The sequence below is a fragment of the Trachinotus anak genome, unplaced genomic scaffold, assembly GCF_046630095.1.
Source record: "Trachinotus anak isolate AG129_WGS33_773 ecotype Australia unplaced genomic scaffold, CSIRO_AGI_Tana_v1 ptg000018l, whole genome shotgun sequence".
Classification (NCBI taxonomy): Eukaryota; Metazoa; Chordata; class Actinopteri; order Carangiformes; family Carangidae; genus Trachinotus; species Trachinotus anak.
Window position 1 is genome coordinate 12,291,286 of NW_027273869.1, and position 23,908 is coordinate 12,315,193.

Sequence of the window (23,908 nt, forward strand, 5' to 3'; positions counted from 1 at the left end):
AAAAAAAAAAAAAAAAAAAATCACAAACTACAATTCAATTCACAAGAATTACTTAATAAAAGTCTAAGTCTTACAAACTGAATGCTGGACATTTAAAATAATTAACCTTGACCACTGTAGCATCTATACATGTAGAAAAGGGGAAGGATGAAGAAAAAGCAGAAAGATGGATGAGCGGAGCACTGAAGACACAAGAAAACAAGTGACTCTGGATGTTGGGGAGAAGGTAAGATATAGAAAGAGGTGGTGAGACGGATGACCGCGCCAAGAGTGGCCCTGCTGAAAATCCCCCCCATTAGCCGACTGTCAGTTCTACCTCTGATCACTTCACTAAGCGCTGATGGAGAGAGATTATTCTGGAGACGCAGTGGTTTGAGAGAAGGGTGATGGCACTGCTGTGTTCCACCAGGGTCTCTAAATCGATTCTGACAGGCAGATCAGCACCATGCTGACCTCATGTTCCTCTATGAATGAAGGGGGGGGAAGATGGAAAACAAACCAGTGCAAAGTGGTACGACACTGCAGTATGTGTTGAAAAAGCTGGAGCATGTGATGAGACACTCAACTCAAAATACGAGGCTTGAAAGTAAAACAAGAAATAGACTATACACCCGCAAAAAAGAGGATTTAGTGAGTATAGAAATTTAAGGCAATGATCACATTGTAATAGAAACTTGAACTCAAATCAAGGGTCATTTCAAGTATTTTTGAGTGGCAGGAGCTACAGCTGCATCAGATGTGACGATGGATATCTTGGCTTGAAATATGGGACTTTGTATATAAATGAAATATTAATACCCACAGGCTTTGGGAAAGAAATGTTTTCGTCTGGAACTGGTCGTTCTTCAAATGGATGGGTGTCTCAAAATGAAAGGTCAGCCAAAGGTACAACACGCAGCATTTTTTTTTTATTTTTTTTTTTATGGTTTTCTTTGTGATTTCAAGAGGCAATTTTGCTATTTGTGCCATTATTATTATGTTCTCCCTCTTCTTTTGGAACATTTTGATATTTTTTTTACTGAACACATTTCAATGTTTAAGTATTTCTCCATTCATGAGCTACAATATAAGCCACAGTTAAGTATGGGACACTTTAAGGAAAATGCATTTTATCTAAAAAACAGTTAAATATCAGGTTCTTTGCAACTAAGTCAGAAAGCAGCAAATAAAACTGCCAATTGAAAAGAATAGTCTTCACATTTTGAGAAATATTCTTAAAGAAGAAGAAGAAGAAGAAGAAGAAGAAGAAGAAGGCAGTTAGCTTAGTTTAGCTTAGCTTGGCTCTTTCTGTAAGTAACAAAATTCTCTCACTAGCCTCTAAATATATCAAAAATGTGTATATCTTGTTAGATTAATCTTGATAAAAAGCAAAACATAAAAAAGACAGTTGTGGTTTTATGGGTAGTTAGAGCCTGGCTAGTTGTTTGCCTGTTTCAAAGCATTAGTTCTAAGCTATAGCTAGTTGGTTGTTAACCTTAGCTTCATATTTACTGTACAGAGATGAGAATCTTCTTCTGTAACTCACAGGAAGACAGTAGATAAGTGTATTTATGAAATTATAGTATTTATGAATTATACCTTCAAATTACCGGTGTATTGAGTCAAGCAGTGACATGTTTTCATTAGTGCCAATTTGACAGAAAAATCGCTGCCACAGTGACAACATATGTTAGCTGTGTGTGTCTTAAAACTATACTGCCCCCTCTTTTAATTTGTCCCCATAAACAGATCAAAGTGAAAATACTGATTTGTGGGGTTTCACTTTTAAATGTGCAATAAAGACTTTTGTGCTTAAGTAAAATAGCAGATTATCAGATCTCAATTGCTGCAAAAAATGAAGGGGCAAGATGCAAAGCTGCGATTATTAGCTTTCATGCTCATGCACACTGTCTTACAGCACAGAAACATCTGCATGATTAATGAGATGATTATATAACAGCAAAACTGGGACACTAATGCTGACTGTATTGCAGAATGAGGATGACAATGAAAGACTTGATGTCATCAGAGGATGGAGATCCATTTAGCTGATGCATCCTTGGCCAAAGTCAGTGACCGGGAAAAGGTCGGCAGTTACTTCAAGACAAATTCTGACACAGAATAATGTTGGAACGAATAAAAAAAAAAGGATTATATTGACTAGTTTCAGTCAAAAAAAGAAAAAAATATATAGTCCCATCAGAATGATACATTTCTACTGTTCTCAGCAGCAACCCTATTGAACCACGTCATCACATTTGCCAATCCATGCCCCTTTTTTTGCATCAGCAGTTTTAAGACAAGCTCCTAAATGCAATGAATTCCTTAATGTGTGACAGAAAAGAAGATCTAAACCCTACACGAGCCTTGTTTGATATTTCTTGCACGTTACTTGCACATTTCAGTTAATTATGAGTGAATACAAGCTGCCAGATTTAACTTTTCGCCGCTGAATGTTCCACTTGGAGGAGATAAATGCCTTTTGATTCCTGGGCACTTAAATTACTCAAGCAAAGATTAGCAGCAATTACAGAGCAGGAGCAGTCATTCAAAGTCAGGTCTCATCACCTATCACTTCATCCTCCTAAACAAAAGGCGTTGCGTCTGCATCAATTACTTACTTTTTCAATGCCGCTTGATTTGATGAAAAACTTTTTAATAAATCTGTCAGTGTTATATAAACAAGGAAAACACACAGTGATATGCTCCTTAAGCTGTGGCTGAGAGAGTTTAAATAGACTCAATAAATCAGTGCAGATTGCAAATGAGTCTGAGAAACACTGATTCACTTACACATAATTTAAAGGAAACTTCAGTGATGTGTAGTCTACTGTAGACTGGCTATGGTAGGTGTGATAGGAATATCTCTAAACGTTGATATATGTATCTGCTCTAGAAAACCACTGTTGTGCCTCAGAAAATATACAAATAAAACCTTCAAATTGTCCTTTTCCAGTTAATTCCCTACAGTGTAGATGCATCAGGGTTGTTACTTTAATCCTATGTATAACACTGTAATTTATGTTAAGAATTTCACAGTTTAAAACATGTAACCTATATATCAATATATATTGTACACTTTTCCTGTGTTTTATTTGAAGTTGTTATATTCTCTATTTGTGGTTTAAAGAACCAAAAACCATCTCAATGTAGTTTTATATATCCTCTCTAAGGCTTCTCTCTGGAGCTCTAGTTACAACAGGTCGGTGAGGCAATTGGCTAAAAGTTTTCTGAGTGACTGAATAAAAATATAGCAGATTTCAGGTAAACTCTCAAAGAAACCAAATGCTGCAAGGCTGACTGGCAGGTCTAGATGGACTGGGCTTGAGGCATGTGGTGACTGCTGTGTTGCGACATCACAAAGTTATGGACAGCTTTCTGTTGGGTTTAACTACTACATAGTACTTTTACATGCACAATGTGGAGGGCTGGACAGAAGCATTATGTTAATGTTAGTATTTCACAATGACTTGCCATGGCCAATTTCACACAACAGCTTTAAGACTGAATAACCCCCATGGTCAAAAATTCTAACTTAATCTATAGGAATGGGCATGTCTGCCAATCACAAACAAACCAAACATGTCTGCTTTTACAGTGTGATTGCATTCAGTTGCCACCACAGTACGAGCAGAACATATAAACCAACCAGTGCATCTGTCGTGAATGCTCACAGACAGAAATACATATTCATGCAATGTACAACAATGCCCTGTGGCATAAGAACAAAATGTTAATGCAATGATTTATCAGCATTCCAATTAAGTAGATAATTTAAAATTTAATGACGATCCAAATTTAAACCAGTTTAGAATAAAAGCAACGGGTTTGTGGAGGTTGAACACTCAAGTTAAAGTTAAAGCTGAAATACTTCGTCATGAGGTTCTTCCCCAGCAATCAAGGTATTGCCCCGCAGATCCAATTACCCTGACATTGATCTGCAGATCCATCAAGCCCCTGCATCCCCAGCTGTACAGACAGAAGATCAATCTAGCTGATCGCGTATCTCCAGCATCGTTGACAGGGAGATAGTGAAAGGGGGGGAACTTTTAGGTGTGAGATTAAAAGAGTGAAAATGGAGGTGAGAGGGAGACACGTGTTAGGAGCTGAGGTTAAAAGAACCTTGAGTTTCGAATGGGGAGGTGATGCGTGGGGAAATGTTAAAGCTGAGTGAAACTGGAGCTGACAGAGTGAAATAAAGCAACCATCTCACTCAAATGCATAAATTTCAGTGGTTTGTTGCTTGGGAGATGGATCCTAGTAAACATCCACTATAATGCCTCTGCAGCTAATCCTGCAATTTTGTGCGTTTTCTTCTCATTCACTGACTTGAAACAAATATAGACACAGACAGATAAAATCCAAAAGACACCAACCATGTCACCTCTGAATAAATTTAGCTTCACAGTTTGTGGTTGGTGCCCTGAGGCTGAGAAACACTTAACAGTAGGGTGACTATGTTTACTGATTGTTCTGGATTATTGATTAAGTGTGGTCAAGTGCACTTTCAGTGATGGTAATGGAAGTCGAGACTTGAGGGAGAGAGGTCAGCAACATTTGTGCCTATATAGAAAGCAATTAATCCCTGAGCATTGAGGAATCTAAGAAAAAAAATACCTGCATGATGTATAATTATTATGTTTGGAGCTGCTGCTGATGATTATTTCTATTGTTGATTAATATGACAGTAGTTGTTTGGCATATTAAAATGTGAAAAATTCTTATTGCAATTTTCCAGAGCTCAAGGTGATGTCTTTAAATGTCTTGTTTTGTCCGAACAACATACCATCATCCAAATATTCAAGTTACAATAATACAAAACAGAGAAAGTCATACATGTGAGGCGCTGGAATCTGCTTAAAAAATGATTGCAACATTGCAAACATTGGATCCTACAATTCCCATAATGCAAAGTAATATCTGTCTTTCATTTGATCTTCCAAGCCTCCTAAAAAGCACTTCTTTGGAGCCTCACATCTCCAGTTTTTGACACAAACTTTCTGTTAAAAAGTTTAGGTCTTAAGACCAAGCTGAGATAACCCTGATGACATCACTATGACATCATCAGGGTTGTTTTATTTTTCAACACTGGAAAACTCCCTCCAGAGCCACAGAAGGAAATGTACAGCTTTTTTTAGAGGCTGCATCATACTCCTTGATATGTGTAAACTGAAATGGTGTAGAGATGAAAAATCAGCCCAGGGCCCCTTTAAACCATTAATCAGCTATTAAAACTGCTCAGCTGTAATTACAGTATGCACCTTGATAAAAATCTAAGTTTGCTATTGCAGTAAACTGAGCAGGAGCACATCAGGAGCCCCACAAGTTTGGCCCAACCTCTGTTGCCTTACCTGGTCGCAGATCCAGGGACTGAAGAATGGTGGTTAAATGGATGGCGATGAAAATGGATGGCGAATGTTTGATGGGTCTCGAAATGGAGACGATAATGTAATGGAGATGGAGATGCAGATTTCCGAGCCCCTGATGAACAGCATGATGAGAGCACAGACATGAGAACATGGAGACACATGTACAAATACAGTCACAGTTCATGGACACACCAGTTTTGGACAAAGTCAGTTTTACTGGCTATAAAAAGATAACAGTCACATGCTTTAGTTCTCTGTGGAAAGGGGAGCTTTTCATCATCCAGTGGGTTTTTATATAGCAGCCAAAAAAAAAAAAGACAAATTATTTTCATTCGTGCACATACAAATGCAACTTGCTTGTACATTGTGTTTATCATGAGTGTATGTGTAAGTGTGCGTCATTGCCGAAACAACACAGTGCCCTCAACTTAATGTACATGAGTTACAACACAGCAGTAAAATACCTGGAAGATAGTTATATTAAGTTTCAGCAAACATACTTCACAATCCAAATTTGGTGGAAGACAAAACCAAGTGAGGATGTTGATGAAATGATGACATGGCAATGATAATGGTGGTTTATGAAAATGAGGAAAAGGAATTAGATATAGTTTGGGTAGTCCAAAAGAGCCAATAGGGATCAATACGACAAGAAACGAAAATCTCATCAAACACCAGCTTTTCCTCCAAACCAAACGTCCTCCTCCTCAGACACAAATCTAAACATCACAAACATGTCAGACCACAAGACGTACAATACACACAAGCCAGGTTACTGTACTTTCCTCCGCCCTCCCCCTCCCCTCATCCAGACAACACACCAACCATTCCCCCCGCTCCCCCTCCCAACCCCCAACCCCAACACAACCCTACCTGCTTATTTTTGAGGTCAAGCGAGAGCTCATAGTCAGAGGTGGCGGAGTGCGAGCCGGCCCCGTTGCGCTGCACCCTCAAGGGCGAGGCCGTGTGGTGCAGGCTGGCTCTCCTCCCCGCACCACCTCCTTTAGCTCCTCCCCCTTCCTCCTCCTCTTCCTCCTCCTCCTCTTCCTCCTGAGCTGCCTCGCCCTCACGCCGCTGGGCCTCCTCTCCCTCTTGCTTTCTCTTCGCCTCCAAAACTTCTTCCGACTTTTGATTCTCTTGCTCCCCCACTGTCTGCTCCTCTCTGCAAGGCGAAGTGGCTTTAGGGGCGTCCTGTGCTGCTTCCTCACTCGGAGCCTCGACTTGGGGCTGAGGCTCCGGCTCGGCCTCTGGCTGAGGCTCCGGCTCTGGCACGGGCTGGGGTTTGGGTTCGGGTTCTGGCTGAGGTTTGCTTTCGGGCTGGGGCTGAGGTTGAGTCTGTGGTTGGGGCTCAGACTGGGGCTGTGGCTGTGGTGGTTGAGTCTGTGGCTGAGTCTCTTGCTGCTGTTGCTGAGGCTGTGGTTCTGGCTGTGGCTGTGACTGGGCCTCACTCTGCAGCTCCCCCTCTCCTCCCTTCCCTTCCTCCCCCATAGACGAGTCTGGAGAAAGGTCATCGCTGCAGAAAGGAGGAGAAAATGCAGAGTGAGGTTGCTGCTGCATCCGTGGTGAGCTCTGACCTCTTCTCCAGGCTGCCTGGGTTAGTGGTAAGAAGTTGACCCTTTTTTTTTTTTTTTTTTTTTTTGTATGATCTCACTCACTCTGCTACCGGCTGTGTGCAGGGCCAGTTCACCTGTCTACCTGCTCTGCTCTGTTTGCCTCTCGTCTGTCTAGACACAGACAGACAATGAAAACGAGGGAAGTATACAGCACAGAAACGCTAACAAAACCACAGTGTGCGACAGCAAAAAAAAAAAAGAAAAATCAAAAGTGATTATTTATTTCAGCAAGATCTTCAGAAGAGAAAATGTGACAAAACAAGAAAGTTGACAGCCCGTACTGACACACACACACACACACACACACAGACAGTCATGCACTAATACAAATGTCTCTATCTCTTTAAGACTATATGTGTGTCTGAATGGTTGTATTTAGGAATGTTAGTGTGGCAGCTGGCAGACGAGTGGCGGGGTTGAGTATCTTTCTTTCAGTGTTTTGGTTTGATCTGCTTCTGAAGAGCCTCTTCTTCCTCTCTACTTTTTTTTTTTATAAGCCCCTTCTTTTCTTTTGTTGCAGTTTTTAGTTCAAGAAAGATGGTTTAGCCCCATATATCTCTCTGTCTCTTTCAGCGTCTTTTATTTTTCTCCCATTAAAAACGTGGCACTGACAAATGAGAGCAGGTACATCTTTCAAGCGGAACATGTATTTGTTCAATTACCAATGGATCTTACAATGAAGGGACATAAAGAGTGATTTCAGTGAGGCAAGAGAAGTGTGAAGTCACCAAAGCTTGAGAGACAACCACCTTGACATATTGACTTGTTTAGCTGTTTTTTTTTACTTCTCTAGTTTGTCAGCATCTTCTAAACCATTTGCGATATTGTTTTTTTTCCTACTTGTAAGAACAAGATTAAGAGTGTACGGCCGTGTTAGCTGAGCTGTGAGGTTGTACTTAAGCTGCCAATACGCTCCCTCAGAAGTGTCTGTCAGGTGGTCGAACAGCTTCTGGAAACCCCCTCCCTCCACACCTTTCCCACGCTGATCATTAACTTTCTGAAACCAACCCTCCAACGTTCACCCCCACTTTATGTTGTGTTGTGATCGGCCAGCTGTGCAGAGGTGATAAAGTAAGCACAGCTTGAATTTCTCTATTTCTGTCTCTTTCGTCATGTGTACAATTGAGCACAAGACCATGGCTTCCAGGAGAGACTGTCAGCGTTATCCTCTGAGTTTAAATGATACCGACAAGTTTAAAAAGCAGAATGGAAAGTTTATAAAGGCTAGACAGCCTAAGTCACTAAATCATTCTCAATTCTAACATATAATGCCAAGTCCTGCCTCTGTTTCTGTGCCAGTGTTGTTCTGTTGTATTGTATTGCAAGGGAGAGTATCAGCCGATTTTTCCTGAAAGATCTTTTGAATCCGAGCCAGGTTTACACACTAGTTGACAGTGGTTGTGATAACAGCTGGGCATGTTATTACCCAGATTAAGATAAGAGTTTTTTTTTCCCCCTCTTATTGGATACGGTGATAAGACTGGAGTCAGTGAGCATAAAATCAGGACAGTCAGTCTGCCATATGCGGAGTGCTGCAGAAGTAAATCAGCACGATTCTCCCCAGAGGAGGAGGAGGAGGCTTCACAGCGACGACAAACTTTTAGTCTAAACAGCATAAATCTGTGTATTTCCAGAGACAAGAGGACAGTGCAGCCCAATGCCTGTGTGTGGCTGCAGCTACAAATTAGCTGTCTTATATAAAAGTGTGTGTATCAGTCCATATGTCTGCTTATTTCCTCTCCTAGCCCAGTGTGTGCACGTACGCAGACATACATCTGCAAAAAAGATTCAAACAGATTTGTGCGCAGCAAAATCCCATCTGCCTGCGCCTTCCTGCGCAGGAGGCTCAGTTCTCATTTTCATCACACATGGCAGCACATAAGCTTGAGAAAGTATCTTTAGCAGGGATATAGCTGGGTCTGCTACTTCTAAAACAGAGCTCGTATGAGTAATGAATAATGAATAGAGAAATAAAGTTGGCTGCTTCGACACTCAGCTGCAGGTGAGCTTTTTCTTGTGCGAAAAATAGACCTGCCTGGAAAAACAGAAGACTTCTTTTAGGAAGAGAGCTGTTCTGTAGCCAGCCATCTGTGCTCACATTGCTTTGCCCATTGTTGTGAATCTAAATGTAGTCTCTCCTATTTGCATTTCGCTGGAGCACGTGTTATAGTGAGAGATAATCTGACATCCAATAGGCTACGTGCGGCTGGATTTGAGTCAAAGTATGAGAAAAAGAAGTTCCACACGCTGTGGGTAAGGTGTTGAAAGGGGAGGACGCACTAATGAATCACCATGTAAAATGAATGCAGTCACTGATATAATAATTTACATGTGTGTAAACTTATGTGCAACATTCGTGTGTAACAGCTCAACGCCAGCTTCACTTTCCTCCAACCTCTAAGTCTGTAACTCCCTCTGCATATCGACGTCTCTCATCCTCATTCCTTTCATCCATTTTGTCAAGCTTCCTGTCCAACAGTCTCTCTCACTCTGTCTCACACACACACACACACACACACACACACACACACACATTCTTCCTGCCACTCTGTCCTCCACCAGGTAAGGAGATTGAGTGGTTCCAGGTGTCATCGTGACTGACGAGGCGGAGACAAGCCCTGGATGCTGCCTCTCTCTCTTCTCATTTTTCCATACGTCAGTTTTGAAGATGGATGAGCACAGTGGCCTCCGTGCGTTCCATCCGGAATATAATTACACTGTCCGCAGACGTCTCCTGCTCCCGCTGCCATGATTGCTAACAAGCTGGTGCTGCGGTATGACATGACTCCAGGTCTGTGTGTTATTTATGTTGTCTATCAGCTGGACAACAACTCACAGTACCTGCAAGGGCAAATGTCCACTGGTGTAACATTGATCCAGCCCTGAGTAAATTGAAGCCCAGTTTTGGGAAATTTAGCAACATTTCGAATCTGCAATAAATCACATGCTACAAATACAAAGGCAGGCAAAAAATATATAAATATTAAATTGAATCATGAGCAAATAGGATTCATTATGCTTGCAGCAGCTCAAGATTTCCATACATGCAGCCTTTGAGTCATGTGAGTCATTTTGCAGCTTTACAGGGATGTAACACGTGCTACAGTGTATTTGTGCTGACTACTGTACATAGTTTTTGATCTGCTTTCTCTGTATCCATGAGTGTATATGCACAGGCCAATACCAGCGCCAGTGCAATGATGTAAGAATACTTAATTAAGTGAAAGTCCTTATCAGCAAAATGTACTTAAAAGTACTTGTTCTGCAAAAAAACGGCCCCTGTGTGATTCTTATTTATGACATTGTTAGATTCTTAATACTGATGCATCCATGTGTCAGCAGCATTTTACTGTTCTACGGCTGCTTGTCGAGGTGAAGCTGGTTTCAATTACTTTAGATTCAGTTGAGCATTTCAGTCCAGTGGTTCGCAGCCTCGGGGGTTGGACCCCCTCCAAAGAGTCACAAGATAAATCTGAGGGGTTGTGAAATGATAAATATTGTAAGAAAGAAGAAGAAAACAAAGTTCTGCTTCATAAATATGTTTTCTTTTATTTGGACTTCTTGCTAATGTTTGCCTCTTGTGTAATATGGCATAGTTTTACCTCTCTGGGCACCAAACAACTGTTTAAATCAAACTCTCCAAGAAGTTTCGAAGAGAAATGTCTCTTTGTTACTGATAACAACAGACAAGGAACCCTGAGAAGACACTGTAAGGGGTCACAAGGCAAAAAAGGTTGGAGACCACTGGTTTAATCTTTAATGATATGTTGCATTTTATGAGGTTTTTTAATAAGAAATCTCAATCTGGCGTGTAATTTAAAATGACAGCTGTCAGATAAATGTAGTGGGGTTAAAAGTGCAATATTTAATCTCTGAGATGAAGTGCAGCAGAAGCATGAAATAGCAAAAATGGCATATAAGTACACCAGCCTCCACCATGATCAGTTTCTCCAACTACTGCCAATTATCAGCATTAAACACTGTGATGCTGCCAAACAGAAAGGTAAAAAAAAATAATAAAACAATAATCATTTTAAGAAATTCTGTTCCTCAGTTCCTTTGCCCTTGTGATCATCTTCGTTTCTCTCTAAAACGCCTCCTGAGTGAAGCAGTTGTGCTCCAATTTTTGAGTCCCAGCAAAAGAACATCAAGGAGAAGCAGTTTGGAGACGGTGAATTCTCTTCATTGTTATCCGTGACTTCTGATGCAGAAAGGGCGCGGTGGGGCAGCGGCAGAGACATCTGACAAAGACGTCATTCAGTTTGTCTGGCATGAGGCATCAAATAGTGTAGAAAGCACGGGAGAAGCGTCTCTGCTGTCATCCACAGGTTTCTAAAGGGATGTTTTGAAGCCTGTGATATGGGCTTAACAATTACCAGCATTTTGGTTATTTGCTGGAACCCTGAAATTACACAAAAAAAAGGAGCACAACTATTTCTCTTGGCGATATCTTAAGAAAGGGTAAAATACTGTTAATATCCAGTCCCTGTGCTGATTACAGCCACTGAGCATCTGTTGCACAGTGTGTGTGGTTAGGAGATCAAACATGAAGGCCCCTATCTTTATACAGGAGGTCCACTGATCATGTGCTGAGGCGCCGCGGGCTGCTTTTGACTTTCATTCACCTTGATCGCGCTGCTTTTGCTGCATCATCACTGTGGATGTGCGCAGCAGCGGCGATGAGACATCGGGCCGTTGGACCAGTGGGGTTCAGAGGGTCACTCCCCTGGTGGACTGCAGCCAAGCAGTTGCTGAAGAGGGCATTATGTGAGACCTGCATCAGCAGAAGTCAGAGCCAATGAGATTCCTGAGGAAGCTGCTCACTACTATTATTTCTTGCTCCATATTCTTTCACTGTTAGACACGTTTTTCCCATATAGAAATACAGTACATGAAATATTTGTAACTGAAAAGCTCTTATTTCACTTTCTTTTCTATTTCCTGCAAAAAACATTCCTCTTTTAAACCAAGCAGGAACCAGTTGCCCTGTCACTTACGCTAAATCCCTCTTCCTTTCCCACCTCCCCTGTATCTGTTCCTCATAGAGAATTAATCAGTTCATCAGGCAGAACACAAGGGCAGACTAGAGAGCAGAAGCTTCTGCATAAATAATCATATTTCCTTCTTCCTATGCATGGAGAGGGTAATATATGGGGTACATTTGCTGGATGCAGAGTGTATTTGAAATTCATCTTGGTCTCTGTAAGTGGGAAAGCATGGCTTACTGCCACATGCACAGCAGAGGGTTCAGACTGTGAGGGGGACCACGAAGAAAAAGGTCAGATTGTAAATGAAGGATTTGAATATTTGCGTGATTTAAAAAATAAATAAATAAATAAATAAATTCAGCTTTATTGTCATTTCACTTCAATCTTACTCAATTTCCCAAACCACAAAAAAAAAACTCTGATACAATAAAACTCGGCTGCCCTGACAGTGACACAAGTTACGTTTTGCACTGTCGCCATTTCTTTTCAGGCTGCAAATCATTTTCATTCCAGTTCATTTAAAAACTTCTCACCCCTGATAAAGACACACCAGCTATTAAAATGCACAATGTCAGCCTTGAGCAAATTAGCATCAAAAAGAGCAGCTCTCTCTAATCACCAGGTCAATTTGAGTCATTTTTCTTCATTGTTAGCGATCAAAAAGAGTACGTACAATAATTCCCTCCTTCTCGCCCTCTCTGTCTGGCTAATCTATGACCTCACCCCTTGTTAACCTCCCGATGAACATGTATTTACTGTCATTCAGGAAGGGACACTCCACTGACTTCCACCTATTCTGTGTGACTTTTTTTCCTGAGCCAGTCAGTCTCCTTCCTCTCTTGGTTACTTGATTTGGTTGGACTTTGCTTGAGTTATTTTTGGTTTTCTTACATCTGCACATGTTCAAGCACCCACACACTTACGCATATTGTTGACGAATTGACTGCATACTTAATCTAGCTTTTTATTTTACAGATTTTACTTCATGTGTGGTCTCCACATTTTGTCCTTCTTTTGGTCATGACAGCAGAGGGCTGCAGAGAACAGAAAAATAATTACGCATAGATGTGGGAGGAAAACCTAAAATACATATGAAATATCTCTCTTAGATATCTCTCTGGAGTCAAACGCATCCATCTGGGCCTCCCTTCATGAACAGATGAAAAGCCATATGTCTTGTCTTTGAGTCTCTGTTTTCCACGATTACGGTCAAATAGAAACATACAGCAGCTACACACACATATGTAGCACAATCATTCCGTAGGAGCCGTCCTTTTGTTTAAAAGCAGACAATAATGTCCAGAGAGGGACTGAGGAACCATTTCCCATGCTTGGTGCATATTGTGTAATCTCCAGAGAGCTACACAGCAGCACATTCTTGGCCAAATCGACAGAAGCTTTAGTGTGGAATGGTTAACAAATATAACCATGACATTTTTAAATCATGAGACAGGCGCTGGATGAGTCACATGGTTGACTGTATCTATGCTTTTTTCTTTCCCCAAGGAAAAAAAAAGTGAAAGCTTCTGCACAAGGCTCGACTTAAAGCATGGAAGGGGAAAAGGTCATTTTGGAACAATCATAAAAGTGATCTGTCCTATTGCAAATTATTAATGGGAAATGGAATAATCCCTTCTCTCGTCAAAAAACTGGAAGGCTGAGAATACCAAACATGGCTGACTCTACCCTATGAAATTCAACTTGAGTAGACACGCAGTGATGCATGGTGGGTGGCATCCTCTTTGTGCTTTCTGCTCGCCTCGCATGATCAATTCTGAAATGATGGATCGGTTATGGAGATGCCAATCAATACTGCGCTCACTTGGGTGGGACGACATAGCTCATAAATAACACTATTTAACAAGATTCAGGCAAAGAGAGGAGGAGAAACGTGGGATGAAAGAGGAGTAGTTTGTAATTCAGTATTTTTATATGTAATCTATATATTCTGAGCACCGGGAGTCGACTGAGGAGGACTGAGATCAATGTTGACCAGTTTATGTCTTTGAAAAGCAGAGAATCAGCCTATGGCTCTTGTTAAAATTCCCTTGCAGACACTTGGTTCTTTTATGGAGGGCCAGTGAGTGTATCACAGGGTGAGCGGGTTCAGTGTGAGGTCAGACTACGAAACAAGACGTGGCAGAAACAGTTCAGTTTCTTGCCTCCTGCTGTAAAAAGTGTAGGTTTTTATTTATCGTGTTGAATTTCAAGATTGAACGAGGATGCTCTCCCAAAAGGGTTCAGGAACAAACTGCTTGCACGTACAGTATAGCAAGCATATACACACAGACCAGCATAACCACAGGCATTCCCATGCAATGTCAATGAAACATCTTTAAAGCAACAACAGAGCACAGGGTAAAAAAAAAACAGGTTGGGCTCCTGAAATATGCAAGACAGGATTTCAAATTGAATCTCTTCAAAAGCTGTTGCCCCAGGATGTGGGTAAAATGGAGAGAGAGACCGTAAGAGACAGAGAGAAAAAGAGAGAGAGTAGCAAGGGAAATTGCATCGTAGACATATGGTTAATGCACTGCGAGTATACAGATATACACACAGGTCTGGACTCATAGGCAGCACTTCAGGGATGGAAAATGACAGACACAACATCATTCAGAGTCGCAACTATAAATCTGCTGCTGTTGGGTATAAACCCCTCCTTATAAAAAATATTATAAAATAAGATTGTATTTTGTAGATAAATAAAGCACTGTCTAGATTCAATTCACTGGTAAAGTTTTTTTTCCATTTCAGACTAAGTCACAAGTAACTCTCAAGTCTTGGCTCTGAAGTCCAAGCCATTATGGACCCTTCACTAATCTTAATGCCTTTTAAAACTTTGGCCTGATGACGGTGCTTAATGAAAAGTCAAGGGCCACACAAATTCCTCTACCAAATCTGATGGCAATCCACCCAGTAGCGCTTGAGATAAATCAGAGAGTCACCAAAACCATGAGGATAAATTATCTGGGGACCACAAATGTTTGTACAAAATTTCATCTTAATCCATCCACAAGATATTAAGAAATTTCAGTTTGGACCCTGCCATCCCTATCTGTCCTGTCTGCTGGTGTACGCTATCAAATGCATCTTTCCCTTCCAGTGTGATTGGCTGCTGTTGGATGTGCTGTACATCTGCTGTCAGGAAAAGGAAGATTTTCTTGACTGCATACTAGTTTATCACTTGGGAAGGATTTCAAGTCATCGAAACCAAGTTCAAAGACTGAAGAGGAGTTCAGCATGGTGTGCTCGGCATGCAAAGGATATTATGACAGCTCATCTCTCACATCTGCAGTACTCTGCAGTAGTAAGACATTAACTTCATATGAAACCCTGAATTTAAAATCTGGAAAGCAGATTCAGTAGTAGTTGTTTTGCCTGAATACCTCCAGCTGAGGTCATCTTCACGTACAGTGTCTCCATTATCTAAAGCCTGCATTAGATTGTCATTGTCCTTTCATGGTTACTTCCCTGCTTCTTATTCCCATCTTCTTACACATAAGAATTACACTGCTATTTTTATACCTCATGGCAAAAGCAGCTTTTTATGGGCGCCTCACAGGGAAAAGAGAGGGAGTGTTCAAGAACAACAATGCCTTGAGAGAGGGTTCAGCTGCTGCTTTCCCCTCGTTGTGAGTGGAACAAACAATTGAGCCATCCCCCTACCCTGATGATTTCACAAGCTAATTGCCTATTATGTGGCCCGTCAGGGGGAAATAACAGTGTTTCTTCCTTATTTGACTCTCTTCCTTTCTCACATATTTGAAAATATCCTCAGGCTGTTTCCCGATGCACAAATCTCGTTTGAATTTGGCTCTTTTAAGTAACACAGAACACATATCTGTAGAAAGGCTCCCTGTTTTTTAAATATACAGAGGGTATTAAACACCCTTAAAGTTAATCAAGCTATTATGCACGCAGAGGGCATTGATTCAACTGCTCCATTTGATAACTTGCTTCAGATATTAAATTATTGCCTGAAATATAAGATAAACTAACAAACTGCATTCACCAAAAGAAACATCTCATTTTGGCACTGATATATTCGCGCTGAAAAGAGGGCACCACATGTTTTAAGTTTTATGCTGAATGTGATAAGAAAGGTTGACATTGCAGAGGTAATGGCACACTGCCACTCGTCTAAGTGAGTCTAGTAGACAGAAAGAAATAGTGGTCCCTGCCACCACTGTGTTACTCCATGGAGGGAAAAAGGGTAATATGATATAAGTGTCAGATGATTCAGCCACTATAGTATTTGATTCATTGCAATTCAATGCACAGCGGCTATGATCAAAGTGCAGGTTGTCAGCCTCACTTTGACAGCCCCAGGTCCATGTTGGCTGCACGCTCAGGAAGGTTAGAACAGGAACATTTAAGTGAAACAAAAGAGGTGAAAAAGCAACTGCTGTGAAATGACGAGGTGAGTTAACTCAAAATTTGAGCTCACTAATGAAAAGTTAAGGGAATTATGTACATCTGAGCTCCTGCAGTATTTAAGATTAAAGACTGTAAGTACACTTTATGTGATCATTGACTATTGTGTATGAGTACATCTGTGGAAATATGAATTCAACCTTAATGAAAAATTCCAGTCTTTCCAAAACATAAATACAACAGTCTTTGGTGGGCTGTTACATGCCCCACAGTCAAAGATTGAACTCTTGACTTCAAACATTTTCGTGCTTTGTAATGCAATGACTCTTTTCTTGCTCATACGCTTATTAAATGGAAGATGACGAGCCACCCACGGCACTCACCGTGATCTCGAATCTCCTGGGAGCAACTTTAAGTCATGTGGGCGAGTATGATCAGAGATATTACACTTTCAAAAGTAATGAACTTTCTCTTGCAATTAGTCAGTTTATTCTGATTAAGTGTTCATGTAAGCCATTTTAATTCTGCTCGATCCCTTAACAATATTATTGGAATTAAAGGCTCCACTCAAAATCTGTATGAAACTCATAATCAAACAATTTGTGGAGTATTTTTATTGAGTGTTTGCTAAATTGCCGTGCCAGAACAGCGGGCTTGACCGGCGTAGCAACAGTGGCTAACATTGACGGAGGTTTGCGAAGGGTCAGTTCTTTTTTCTGTCAGTTCAAATACTGAAGAAAACAGACCAAGCAAATATGGCGGTGGTAGAGAATGGACAAGAGATAAAGAGTTAACGGAGAGAGAGGAGTAAAGCTGCTTATCTTGAGCTGGTAAATCTTTACCAGGATGGAAAGATGGAGGGGCAGGAGGACAAGGAGATGAACTGGGTACATTACATGGCCTGGTTGACAGAAAACAAATACCCATAGACTGACTTTACGAATGGCAGGCAGTTGTCAGACAATTCAGGGGAATCAGAGGCAGCTGCTGACATGGAGATAAATCCAGACTTTCATTACATCCAGGAGGAGAGAGGAAATGAGTGTTCAAATTTACGTTGGGAGCTGGAAGTTGCTTAACAATATCCATGGACTCACTGTAATCATTCAGAATGGGACACTGAGAGGATGAAGGCTTCTCTGGAGCAGAAAAGACAGATTCACAAATAGAACAGAAAGGCTCACAGACATGTCATGGAGAATGAAATGAAAATGAAACTGCTCAGTGTGGTTGTGCGACAGCCGAAATATTAACACCAAACAAGATGCTGCAAGTGAGAAACTTCCCTGCTGTTGAGGAATGAAATTGCTTTACGGAGGATAAAGATGAGTTTTGAGAGGATTATCGATACAGTACCGAAACTGACTGTCTAGGAGATAATATCAAAAACAGAGGACAGGCAAGTGCAGGGAATGTAAAGACACTAATTTCCAGAATTATTTAGAGATGGTGCAAGAGCTGAAATACTGAAATGAAATATATATTGCAGTGATGTACTTGAGGATATGAACAGATTTCTATCAGATTTTCAGAGAAAACCAAGAGCTGGAAACAAGGTTGAGAATCAGAGAGAATCAGAACATAAAACCAAAACAATAAGCTGAAAAATGCTAAAGTGCTCGACAGTTGAATAACAAATCTATGAAGGTTTGTCAGTACAAGCAACCCTCTTCATTTTACACATAACTGATGCATTGTTGTCATACAAATATTGATTAATGCAGCTTTAAGTCGGTCCTTACCTGACACTTAACCAAGGCTTGATTCCTTGATTGAGCCGTAACTGTGTTAATTACACTTTTCTGCTCTCTTTCTTTATTTTACAAAGGCATCTGCTGTCCTTGTTTATTATACTGCACAAAGTAAGCCAAGAAAAGATTCTAAATATTGGCTGTAAGGTATTTATTATGGTTATGGCTGGCACTGGCACTATACAGTTATAGTTCAAATACTGTGATTTTTTTGCTATATTTATGGATATGAAAATACAGTCATAAAAAGTGAGTGTGCAAAAAACATATATTCAAGCTGAAATAAAATCAGTCATGAAAAATTATATACTGTGATATTCAAGATAAAAATCTGATATAGTTTAGGACATTTATACTGCACTCTGCAGTATGGTACATCAATCCACCATCCTACACTGCAATTCACCTTCAACAACCTTAAAAGCCTGCTGATGACACACACACACACACACACTTTTCTGCCAGTGAAGGAAGTATACGTGACACTGTCAGGGTGAAAGCTATCCTGTACATACAGGATGATCTGTTTGATCCGTGTTTGAAGACGAGATAAAGGGACAAGACAGCGCATTTGGCATCTGATAAAAACACATTGTAAGCTCTTTAGTGTATCAGTCATAAACACACACAAACACACACACTCGCAAACACAGACACAGCACGTCAGGATAACTTAATGCTGCCAATCACCGTGAAGGCTCAAGACTTGTCAAACAATAATACAGGGAGGCCATGAGACAAACACACACACACATATTTGATTAATAAACTATAAGTTGTATTATACCACAAACCCACAGCCTCTATGTACACTCTATAAAGCCAAATACAATATATAGCACTAGCCCTGGCATATGATATGATACATAATTTCTACATCAAGAATCTGCTCTGTTTATCCCTTTTTTTGTTTTGTCAAGGTTAAAAATGCAAGTGAGGTTATTATTATTATTACATGAAGTTCTTGAACCACGTTGAGACAAATATCATATTGAGGAAGCTCATTCATGTATGGAAGTTGTTTTATGGTCTCATGTACCATATACCAACCAATACACTAACACAAGGCAGTCCATACATTTGCTGCTCATTTTGTCTCTCTAAACCTTACTGCTATACCAATGTCTGCTTTCAGCAATCTAATTAACTCCCTCCTTCTAACCTATAGCCTCCTATTATAAACATTGAATGTGTTCATGTTCACCAAATGAACATAAATATTGTGTATCGCAGGACTTGTGGGGGGATTTCTGAGCTCAAGCATCAAGCTTACTAGGATTTGCTCCTGAGAACACATAAGCAGAGCCACAATACCAAACTACTCTGCACACTGATGTTGCAATAAGTGACTGAAACCTTGACATGTGTGTCCCGGCTGAACTACAACACTTGTTAAAGGAATTATTATAGAAAATTAGCTTTCTTGCTGAGAATTCGATGACAGGGTCACTCTCTACTCTCTCCACTTGTTCCCTATGAAAATTTGAAGCTACAGACAGGTGACTGTATATCTGCCTATGTAATTGTATATCTAGTTAGTTTATTCCTTACAAAACCACAATGACAAAAGTTTTGTCATTACTGTGACTTTGCCAGATACCCAATTTAAGCAAGTGGGGTTTCGTAAAATGTCAAGCTAGTCCTTTAAGTAGTGGTGGGCTATTTGACAATGTTATATCATAGACAATTTTGACATGCGTTCTACTTTTCAGATAAATTGTAGAGATGGTGTAATTAAAATTTGCTACATTTATATTTAATTTTAAAAGTTCAGTCGCCTCCATCCAAGAGTTGCAGTCAGTTCGTGGGACAAGAGACCTGCCTGCAGACAGGGAAACCCAAGTTGGGACGAGCCGGGGCTAGCTGGTCAGCAGAGACTGAACTTCCACATCAAAACACTTCATAAGTAAACAACAGCACTGTCCAAACAAATACTCCATATGAACTAAGCAAAACATCAAAAAGACGAGTCAAAGTGGCATAAGATACATCAGGACTTTCACAGTAAAGAAGAAACAGGATGCAGATTATGATTAAGAGTGTGGATTGTGATTCTACATGAAAAGACTGTCATATGACCTTTTAGCCAGATCACCCTCCCCTACCCTTAAGGTTAAAAAAACAAAGCCTTCTTGTAAAAGAAAACCAAATTCAACGGCTGATAAGCAAACCCCAGTGGCGATCAATCAAAAATATATATCCCCCAAATATACACTTTTATTTTACTGCACTGTAAGAACATCACACTACTACCAACCTTGGCAATGAATTTAAACACAAGTCATTTTAAACTGTTTGAACAAACAAATAACGCTGTCAATTTCTCTAGAGAAGACAGTCTCCTGATTATGTGCACAGACGTTATTTATTCTCCTTCCTACAGGGTTTATTTGTCACCGTGCTCAGTGCTACAAAGAGGAGGCTGCTTATTGTAAAGATGGAGCCAAGGCTGGAGAGGCATGGTCTGCCATCAGACACACTATTCACTCTTTGGCACGTTCTCCATTATCTGTCACTGTTCTCCAATACACACACACACACACACACACACACTCCCGTCATCGGTAAAATTGCTTTCAAGGGAAGGGTTGAAAAACGTTTCACTGTGTTCATTCTATTGCAAAAAATAAAGTTAAGCCAGGCTGTGACCGGCGTTGTGTTTCCAGTGACTCCCTCCCAGAAAGTGGTGAGATGTTATCCCATCACGAGGGCTGATAAGAGCGGGGAGGGGGAAATCAATTAAATCTCAGCGAAATGTGAAAGGTTTTTCTTCCAGAGTAAGACCCTGTCCACGCACGTGTGGATCTTCACGTTTAATTTTTCCTGTGACATTGGTCCTCTTTGGAGGTGGTGTGGGCCTTTAGAGGGCGACCAGACTGGTTGGCAATGTCAAAGCAGGTTTATCTCAAAGTGGGCATAGCAGGCTACCGTAGAAGCGAACTAATGGTGCGTTTTATGGCTACCAAATAGGGTGAAAGAGTGGAGAGGGACAAATGGTCTGCAAAGGCACAATAACAGATCTGACTGCACTTACCAGCAATCTCCTTTACATTATAAGGTCAAATCTAAGCTCTGCAAAGAGAAGCTACATTAACTTTGAGTGATCACAAGTCACTGACATGATTCTCAGCTTCTTTTATCTTTCTTTTTGTCCAAGGTTTCATAAGGCATCTTCATCTTGAAGGTTTTTTGATGGTTCTGTTCATCGTGAAAGTGAAAAATCTGCGTTGGACTGGCGCTGCTGGCCTCGACAAGCGACTCATTCTGACCACCCTTCACCTCTTCAAAATGAGGCCAGAGCTGACAAGGAATGACACAGCCTGACATACACTGCAAGGATGACTCATCACGAAGAAAAAACCACACACACACACACACACACACACACACAGTTGAAGTCATGGCAACGGCTGCACATTGTGCACAAAAGCATGACAGAGTAAAAAGGCATGAAACCTTTCCTTTCATCAGCATTCAATGGTCTGTAGGTGGGACAGTTATTTTATGTGTAATGAGGAAACACTAAAGCTAATTTTTAGTAGATATATCTTCATATATATATATATATATATATATATATATACAGTAAGTCTTGTTATCATGAATATACACATTTCTAATACAACGCTTAAACGCTCTTTTACCAGGTGGAAACATGTGCCTTCATCATTAAATCTCTACGGTCCCTCTGTCTTTCTTCTTCATTGTCTAATCTAAACCTCAACCACGCTTCCTTTGTTCCTTCACTCCCCCTCACTCTCTTCACCATCATTCCCATCTCTCATTACAGCGAGCGTGGCGACAGCAGAGCAGGTTGCCTTGTCAGCTGTTTTTCACGTCTTCTCCTCCTCCACCACCACCTCCTCCTTTCCACTCATTTCCTTGCTGATCTACTGTCGTGAGGCTGTCGGCGAGCTGTCACGTCAAGGACTCTATGCGGTGATGTAGACTCAACCTGACAGTGTCACCCCATGCCCAGGACACCTAATGTCCCTTCACAGGGAACACTAGGGAACAACTTGTACTGGTTTGATCGCTACCTGGTGCAGTGTGTTCATGACTCGGAGGTAAAACAGGTGTGCAGGATAAATGCAACACATTTTTCCATTTTTCTCTGTAACACCTGTCTCTGTCTGTGAATCTCTCACACTCCTGCAGTTACTTATTTAAATGTTGACATGGAACCACCAGCAAACCCAGATGTACAATATGGCACCAAGCTGAGCACAGGCAATACACAATCGTGGTTGTGTTTGAGTGGAGCTCGAGATTTAATCATCAAAGATTTAACGTACCAGCTGTAAAACCGTAATGAACTGTCTATATTTTTATGTGTGTAACCCTGGGGTTCTCTTTTATAGTGGAGACACCCTGCTTTGGTCGGAATAACATCAGAAGAAACACTTTTATGAAATACAATATTATTTATGAAACCTCAGAGACAAAAGAGTAGTTAGCAGCTGCATTCGAACCCACAGGAGATTTACAGCTGACACTCTGCCCTCTCTACTACCTCTGGAGCTAATCGGTAGGGCAGCTGAGAGCACCAGATGCCTGCTTGTATGGCATTTGGCTCCATTTTTTTGCACAATGAAGCATGCTGTAACAAGTTGGCAGTAGCTGTCATGACTTTATTGTATGTGTGAAAGGTAAGGTCAGTGGGCTTGAATTGTAAAACTGCAGTCACTGACTTCTTCACTGTTTAATAGGAAAAGCAAAGATGACTAGGTGGAGGCTGAAAATAATGGTTTAGTGCCAAAGGAAAAAGGTCAGGACAAAATGTGCAGCCAGCATGTGAACAGACAGGTTTCTCTGACTGTCAGCGCTCGTCATTAGCTCCCCCTGCTGCTCAAAGGGGAGTCATGTGTGTGTAGTGTGTAGAGCTGCAGGCGATTTAGACTGAGGGACAGCTATACACAAAGATAGAAACACAAACAGACACACATCCCTGGACATTGTGCTCTTTCTCTTTTCTTGGCCCGCTCTCTCTCATGCATACAAAAACACTCACCTACACACAGGGGACATTTTATCGCAGCACAGTCAGGCAGGAGTTGAGCAATTGACCAGCCTGCAGAACAGGTCTATGGGTATTCTGGGACCCCTGAGATGATGGAGACTAATAAGATGGCAGACCATTAAAGACGGATGGAGAAAGGAACAAAGGAGGGAGCATTAATACTACCTTGGCACATTGTGTGTATGTGTGCTTGCAGGTGTGTGTGTGTGTGAGGGAATGAGTGAGATAGTGAAAGAGAGATGGATGCTTAAGCCAACAAGCCTATACATCATAAAGCTCTGCCACTGTACTCAAGATCTTTATTATCTGAAATCATCATACCAGCTGGCTGTAGCCAGAGTACAGCATTCATCTGAGCCGCTGGCAAATCAAAAGATCTGTATTCAGGCTGAGAACAAAGAGCGCCATAATCAGAATAGAACTTCAGCTCGTAATGATCACCTCATTGTTCTCTGAAAAATAGAAAACATTACAGAAAATGTACATTTATTGCTTTATTTCTTGCAGTAACTCTGCCGGTGCTGAATGGCTATTACCGCACAATAAGCCTCCCTGCAGCATGCAGTAGTTCAGTGGATATCATGGCAATAGCTGTGCCTCGAGGGACAAGTGAGCTGGTTCCTAGAAATGACCAAAACCATTGTTTTACATGGTGCAGTGAGGGATAAAAAATTATCAGAAATTCCAGACAGACTCAGAAAAACTGCATGCATTTGGCCTTTCATGTATTTTTTTCACTGCCTGCCTTTACAGAAAACCAAGCATCACTGTGCTGAGTTTATGATTTTCGCCTTGCTTAAAAAATAAAGCATAT

The 23,908-nt window shown here is 40.9% G+C and overlaps 1 protein-coding gene across 4 annotated transcripts in view; it reads right to left on the reverse strand.

The window, feature by feature from the left end:
* Positions 1–23,908, reverse strand: part of iqsec3a (IQ motif and Sec7 domain ArfGEF 3a) — a 96,532-nt gene that overhangs the window by 44,692 nt on the left and 27,932 nt on the right. For 2 of the 4 annotated variants that reach the window (XM_071501561.1, XM_071501560.1), the window contains exon 3: positions 6,222–6,861. The exons of the other annotated variants lie outside the window; for them this stretch is intronic. In XM_071501561.1, coding sequence (XP_071357662.1) covers positions 6,222–6,861 — 640 coding nt within the window. The remainder of the gene's footprint in view (positions 1–6,221; positions 6,862–23,908) is intronic. 4 annotated transcript variants of the gene reach the window in all.